The following is a 7,130-nucleotide window of genomic DNA, read 5'->3' on the forward strand; positions in this document are numbered from 1 at the left end:
AGGAAGTAACACGGAGCAGAGGGGATCGGGGAGAGGGGTTGGGGGGGTCTGAAGACTCTGGGGTGGGAAACGCCAAGCTCCCCGTTTGATACCTACGGTGAGGCTGGAAGCACTTGGGACCGGCAGCTTCCCCGCACCCCCTCATTTCCTGCCCGCAGATGAAGACCCCAGGCCCTATTCCTCTCAGCTCCTGGGAAAACTTTCCACAACCCCCCACCCAACCTGCCTCCGGGGGTCCCGGTGGCCTGACCCGGGGGACGCCACTGCCCTCTGCCCCCACCCCACCCCTCTGGTACTGTTGGCTGGGACTTTGGCCCGGGCCGCTGGGTGGGGGAGGCGGGAGGGGACTCTCAGGAGCTATAAAGCCCTCCTGGGCACAGCTGTGGGGACCGTGGGAGTGACAAGGACAGCCCTCCGAGTTCGGTAAGAGGGGCGGACGCTGAGGGGCTGCGGGGAGGGGGCGATTGTGAAATCTATAGCGGGAGTCCAACACCTGGTTGTGGGAACAGTGGCTTTGGAATCTGTTCCGTTTGCCCGGGAGGGCTTGGGTTCTGACCACCTCCTGCCTCGGTTTCCCCATCTTCTAAATAGGAAGATGGGCAACAGGGCTGCTGGCCCCCGGGGCGAGGTTTGGGGTGCAGAATGTGGAGGATCGCTCTCTCAGGGGGCTGGTGGGTTCCTCTGTGGAGACTCTTTCAGGCTACACCATCCGCCCGGCCCTGCCAAGGGCTCCCAGCAATGTCCCCTCAGGCCTCAGCGGGTGGGGAGGCCCTTGCCTGGCATAAAGCCGACCTGGGTTTGATCCCCGGCACCCCAGATGGTCCCCCCCCCAGCACTGCCGGGACTGAGCCCTGAGTGCAGAGCCAGGAGTCAACCCTGAGCACAACAGGGTGTGGTCTGAAAACCAAGGCCCCCAAGACCCCCCTCATTTGTTCTGTCAGCGTCAGCTCTGGCTGTTTCTCATGCGCTGGGCGAGGGCAGGAACTTCGCTGGGCTGCAGAGCTGTGAGTCCTCAGGAAAGACTCCCAGAGAGAAGGTGCTGGGTTTAGAATGAGCCGTGCCCGTCACGGGCAGGAACGCAGGCTGCGCAGGGTCAGACGGGTTGGGATCCCCTGCCACACATGGTCCTGCACTCCCCCCACCCGCCAGTGCCACCAGAAGTGACCCTTGAGCACCACTGGATGTGGCTCCAAAAGAAAAGGGGGAAAAAAGGGACTAGAGAGATAATAAAGTAGATAGAGTGCTCACCTTGTACGTGGCCGACTCAAGATTAATCCCCGGCATCCGGGGGCTGGAGAGATAGCACAGGGGGTAGGGCGTTTGCCCTGCAGGTTCGATTCCCAGCATCCCATATGGTCCCCCAAGCACAGCCAGGAATAACTCCTGAGCATTTCCGGGTGTGACCCAAAAAGGAAAAAAAAATAATCCCCAGCATCCCAGAGGGCCCCCTGAGCACTGCCAGGAGTGACCCCTGAGCAATGCTGGGTGTGACCCCAAGAACAAAAACAAGGAAAGGAGGGGGCTGGAGCAATAGCACAACAGGTAGGGCGTTTTCCCTGCAAACGGCCAATCCCCGTCATCCCATCTGGTCCTCTGAGCATCACCAAGAGTAACCCCTCAGCATCACCAGGTGTGACCCAAAAAGCAAGAAAAAAAGAAAACAGAGATAAAAGCACTGTCGCCAGGAGAGCAGCTCAGCATCAGAAGGAAATCAGGCTCTTGGTCACTGTAGGAGGAACGTGACGGGGGGGGGGGGGGGCATGGTCAGGCCCTCCGGAAGAGAGGCCTCCAGGGGCCCTGTCCCGCAATGTCCAGTGTTGCAGGACCCCTGACACCATGGACCGCAGACTCCTCGCGCTGACTCTTGTTCTCCTGATACTGGGGTGTGGTGAGTATGCCCCCCGGAGGGCGGTATGGGGGGGTGTGGGGGACAAGTCCCTAGTCTTTTTTCTGCCCCAGTTGCACTGGAGCCTATAGCCCTCCCCGCTGCAGCAGGCCCTAACTCGCGCCCTCTCCCCTGCAGAGGCCCAGGTGTTGCCCCAGGAAGATGAGGCGCTCCTCCCCAAGTTCCAGACTTCCTTATTTGGCTACTGGGACTCCGCCAAGACGGCCGCGCAGGGCCTGTACGAAAAGGCGACCCTGACCAATGTGGATGAGAAACTCAGGTACAGCCCCCCGGGAACCACTTCCAGCACCCCCACTGCACACCCCACTCTTTCTATTCATGCTCCAGCCTCAGGGAATTCAGCTGTGGTCCGTCACACCTGGGAGTCAGGGGCTGGAGAGATGATGGTGCAGCGGATAGGGCGTTTGCCTTGCACGCAGCCGACCCGGGTTCGATTCCCAGCATCCCATAGGGTCCCCTGAACACCGCCAGGCATGATTCCTGAGGGCAGAGCCAGGAGTAACCCTGAGCATCACTGGGTGTGGCCCCCAAAGCAAAACTAAATAGAAGGAAAGAAAGAAAAGGGAAGAAAAGCCCTGTCAGCAAAAGTGACAGCAGGAGTCGCCCTGCCAGGATTGATCACCGAGTGCAGAGCCCAGAATAAGCTCCCAACACTGCAGGGCATGCCCCCCGACCCCCACCAAAAATACAGAATTAGGGGTCTGGGGCTGGAGTGATGGTACAGCGGGGAGGGGGGTTGCCGGCCTGAGTTTGATCTCCGGCATTCCTTATAGTCACCCAGTGAGTGCAGAGCCAGGGGTAACCCCTGAGTATCACCAGGTATGACCCAAAAAGGAAAAAAAAAAACAACAATAAAAAACTGGGAGGGACTGGAGTGATCGCACAGCGGGTAGGGCGTTTGCCTTGCATGTGACCAACCCAGGTTCGAATCCCAGCATCCCATAGTGTCCCCTGAGCAACGCCAGGAGTCATTCCTGAGTGCAGAGCCAGGAGTAACCCCTGTGCATTGCCAGTGTGACCCCCCCCAAAAAAAAAAACCCAGGAGACTGAGGGTCCAGCCCTGGCGACCTGCGGGCTCAGGAATCCATCTTCCCTTATGGCTCCGATGCCTAGGACAGGATTCTGGGCTCAGCCTGGGCATGGGGGGCGGGGGGTTGTCCTTCAGCCCCACCCCCCAGCTTCTCTCTGAGGTGCTGTCCCCTCTCCCCAGGGACATTTACAGCCAGAGCACAGCCGCCGTGGCCACCTACGCGGCGATCTTCACTGACCAGCTCTACTCCCTGATCCGGGGAGACCCGTAATGGCCCGGCGAGGGAGGGCCCAGCTGGCGGCGGCCACTCCGGACTGACCTGGGCCCCACTTCCCAGCAAGCTCGCAGCACGCCCCAGCCCCTCCAGCTGGACTTGTCATCAATAAAATTGGGTCATGTTCCTTCTCTTTGTGGTGGTTCATGGGCATCCGGGGAAGCCAAGATGGGGGTCACGGAGGGGGGGACTCGGGGTTCAGGTCGGTGCTCAGAGCGCGTCCCCCTCGGCCTGGCGCTGGTCAGCTCCTCTGCAGCAACGACTGGTTCTCGAGGGCAGCCAGCACAAGGAGTGGGGGGCCAGGGTCCTGCACAGGACTGGGGGGAGGGGGACTGGGGCCTCCAGTCAGGGGCCAGGGCCCGGTGACCCTCACAACAGAGCTGGCCTGCCTGAGCTCGGAGAGCATTCCTATATCTCTCCTATCTGTCTCTGGGAGGGGGCAGGAAAAAGTCCAAGGGTCCAGCCACGTGTGAGAGGGCGAGGGAGCCAGTGCTGGCGCGGGCCCCTGGCCTTAGTCATCACAGCGGCCAGGGTGTTTTGTTAGCTGTTTCTCTCGGTCACAGCTTCCCGGGAACGCCGTGCAGGCCTGCAGCGCTGTTTTCCTGCTGGTTAGTGGCCGGGATTAAACCCGGAGCCTTAACTTGTGACCCCTCCCCTGCCTCTGTTGTCCTTGTTCTCATTGTTATTTGTTTTGGGGGGCCACCCACAGCAGTGCTCGGGTGAAGGGGGTTCCTCCTGGCTGTGCACCCAGGGATCACTCCTGGTGGGACTTGGAAACTGCCTGGGGTCCGGGAGTCCAACCTGGGTTGCTGCATGCAAGGCTAGAGCCTTACCCCATTCACTCTCTTTGGCCCCCCTCAACCTCTTTATTATTATTATTATTTTCTTTTTGGGTCACACCCAGCGATGCTCAGGGGTTACTCCTGGCTCTGAATTTAGGAATTACTCCGAATTACTCCCCCTGGCGGTGCTCGGGGGACCATATGGGATGCTGGGAATCGAACCCAGGTCGGCCGTACACAAGGCAATGCCCTACCCACTGTGCTATTGCTCCAGACCCCATTACTAGTTTTTTTGGTCACATCCAACAATGCTCAGGGGTCACTCCTGGCTCTGCATTCAGGAATTACTCCTGGCAGTGCTTTGAGGAACCCTATGGGATGCTGGGAATTGAACCTGGGTAAACCACATGCAAGGCAAATGCCCTACCCGTTGTACTATAGCTCCGCCCGCCCCCAGCCTCATTGGGTCTGAAGAGGGATGGCACTGGGAAATCCACAGGCCAACAGAAGCATCACAGTGGTTGAGTACTGAACCCTCCACCTGACCCGCCTGGTGTCACCGGGGGTGGCACTGGTGATCCCCAATGGGCCTGGCAGGTACAGCCAGACAGAGTATGGTTGGAAGTTGGTCCTCCAGCAGCAAACAGAGCTCTGTAGCCCGAGGAGGGGTGAGTTATGAAGGACCCCAGGTGCTCTCTGGACCCCAGGGTGAAGAAGGTGGTACAGGGCCCCCACCCGTGGGTGGGGCTGTGACCCCGCGGGAGCATCTGGGGGCCTGTGTTCTTCTGTCTCTCCGCCAGCCTTTCACCCTCCTGGGCCGCGTTCCCAGCTCCTGGGGCCCGGCATTAGCCAGTCCAGTGGAAAACAGGGGCCTCGGCGAGGGGAGGAGGGGTGGGAAATGTCCCCATGTCCCCAGCGCCTGGGAAGAGCAGAGACTGCCAAGCCCAGGGGGCGCTGGAGGGGGGGGACCCCTGAGGAACAATCCCTGCTCTGTCCACTTGTTTCCCACGGACTCCGGCCAAACCAAAGCGCCTCGCAGGCCAGTTTCCGCTTCCAGCCAACCGGCGGCCAGGCCCAGACCCCTCCTTCCTTTCTCAAGCGCCCGCCCCAGCCTCACTCCCCTCGCGACCCCAGAAACCCCCTCCCGCCTCAGCCTCTGGAGTTCGGATCCCCCACCGTCTCCCCAGGCCCCAGAAGTCTGGGTCCCCAAGGACCTTCGGCCCTTCCAAGCTGACCCCGCAACCTGCGGTGGTTCACGGGCGCCCCCTCGTGGAGGGCTGGCGGGGCTGCCTTGCAGGAGGATTTCGTCTTCTGGCTGATTTGGGGGAGGGCTGTGCGGGGCTCCGGTTCATTGGAGGGCACAGTGTTTGCATGGTGGGGGGCCAACCGTGCGCATGTATCCCCGGGGGAGCTCTAGTGCAGGAGAGACAGAACGATTCAGGCTATGCTGAAGGCAGAGAGGGGGTGACGGGAAAGCTGGTTACAGGGCTTCAAGGCCCTCCTGCTGGGGCTCTCTGGGGTTCTTCTATTTCAATTTGTGTGTTTCTCAGGGGTCCCATGTCCGCGGTGCTCATTGCTCAGGGTCGCACCTGGTGGTGTTTCGGGATCGTACCTGGGGACACTTATATCCAAAGCAAGTGCTCCAGGGGCTGGAACAATAGCACAGCGCGTAGGGCGTTTGCCTTGCACGCGGCCAACCCGGGTTCAATTTCCAGCATCCCATATGGTCCCCCAAGCACCGCCAGGGGTAATTCCTGAGTGAAGAGCCAGGAGTAACCCCTGTGCATCCCCAGGTGTGACCCAAAAAGGAAAAAAAAAAAACAAAGCAAGTGCTCCAGCCCTCGGAGCTATCTCCGCACTCTAGACTTTTTATTTATTTATTTATTTATTTTCTTTTTGGTCACACCCAGTATTGCTCAGGGATTACTCTTGGCTCTGCACTCAGAAATTATTCCCGGCAGTGCTTGGGGGACCATATGGGATGCCGGGGATTGAACCCAGGTTGGCCATGTGCAAGGCAAACACCCTACCCGCTGTGCTGTCATGTCGGCCCCACTCAGACTTTCTTAAGTTAATTGTTTTGGGGGGTGCAACACACAGCAGTGCTCAGAGCTAGTTCTGGTCTGTACTCATGATTGACCCCTGGAGGTGCTAGAGAAGTTTTGTGGTACAACAGGTTCTGGCGTCCCACTTCAAAAATAAAAGCAAAAACGGGATTGGGTGACTTTTGGTTTGGGGCCAAACCGGGTTGTGGCTCTGGACTTAACTCCTGAGGATGACAGTGGGGTGCTGGGGATTGTACTTGGGTGGGCTGCACGCAAGGCAAACTCCCTACCTACTGTACTCTTCCTTCCCTACCCCAGGGACATATTTTTGTCTACCCTCACTGGCTTTCAGAGGCAAGTCACTCGGAAAGTGTCATCCTTTCTGAATGGAAAGATGGTCCAGCAGCTAAGGAGCTTGCCTTGCAGATGGCTGACCTGGATTTGGTCCCTGGCATCCCATGAATAGCCTGTCTGGATCTGGCTTCTTGTCACCAGCTCCAGCCAGGATCAGAACCACATCTCTGGGTGCTAGGGAACAGTCTTTCCAAAGTGGGGGTCCATACAGAGGGGCAGTCACAGTGTTAGGGGGACCTGGGGGTTGAGACATGTTTGTTTAAAGGCAGAGTTGGGAACTGGAAAGATCCCCAGCACCCCATATGGTCCCAAATGGTCTCTGAGCAGAAGTGATTCCTGAGTGCACAGCTGGGAGTACCCTCTGAGCGTGTCTCTCAATGTGGTCCCCAAAACAAAAAAAAAGAAAGAAAGAAAGAGAAAGTAAGTCGTCATCCTTTCATCAGCCCCTGGGGGAATGCATAGACAGTCAGAACGCTAAGTGGTGAGGAGCTGGGTGGGGAGTCTAGGAATCCAGGGTAAAATGGGGAAATAGTAACCACACAGTCTGGGAGGCACAGGGAGGATCTTCTGGGGGAGAACCAGACTGAGAGGAAAGTTGAGTAAGTAGACAGTAAAATGATAAATCATTTCCAAATTCAACTTCTGGGTAAGTACCTAATGGTGCAGAGATTATTATTATTTTTTTTTTGCTTTGCTTTTTGGGTCACACCCAGTGATGCACATGGGTTACTCCTAGCTC

The 7,130-nt window shown here is 58.2% G+C and overlaps 1 protein-coding gene across 1 annotated transcript; it reads left to right on the forward strand.

The window, feature by feature from the left end:
* The first annotated feature begins 279 nt into the window (after positions 1–279).
* APOC2 (apolipoprotein C2) lies at positions 280–3,249 on the forward strand. Its single transcript, XM_004607826.2, has 4 exons — positions 280–423; positions 1,816–1,888; positions 2,024–2,165; positions 3,117–3,249. Exons 2-4 carry the CDS (start codon positions 1,837–1,839, stop codon positions 3,205–3,207), a joined length of 285 nt encoding a protein of 94 aa, XP_004607883.1. The 5' UTR covers positions 280–423; positions 1,816–1,836; the 3' UTR covers positions 3,208–3,249.
* Positions 3,250–7,130: the final 3,881 nt, after the last annotated feature.

Source organism: Sorex araneus, chromosome 8 (genome assembly GCF_027595985.1).
Source record: "Sorex araneus isolate mSorAra2 chromosome 8, mSorAra2.pri, whole genome shotgun sequence".
In the NCBI taxonomy this organism is placed as follows: Eukaryota; Metazoa; Chordata; class Mammalia; order Eulipotyphla; family Soricidae; genus Sorex; species Sorex araneus.

Coding starts and splice junctions, on each gene's coding strand:
- APOC2 (XM_004607826.2), top strand. CDS start 1,837: ATGGACCGCAGACTCCTCGCGCTGACTCTTGTTCTCCTGATACTGGGG. Junction 1,889..2,023: donor TCTCCTGATACTGGGGTGTG/GTGAGTATGCCC, acceptor TCTCCCCTGCAG/AGGCCCAGGTGTTGCCCCAG. Junction 2,166..3,116: donor AATGTGGATGAGAAACTCAG/GTACAGCCCCCC, acceptor CCCTCTCCCCAG/GGACATTTACAGCCAGAGCA.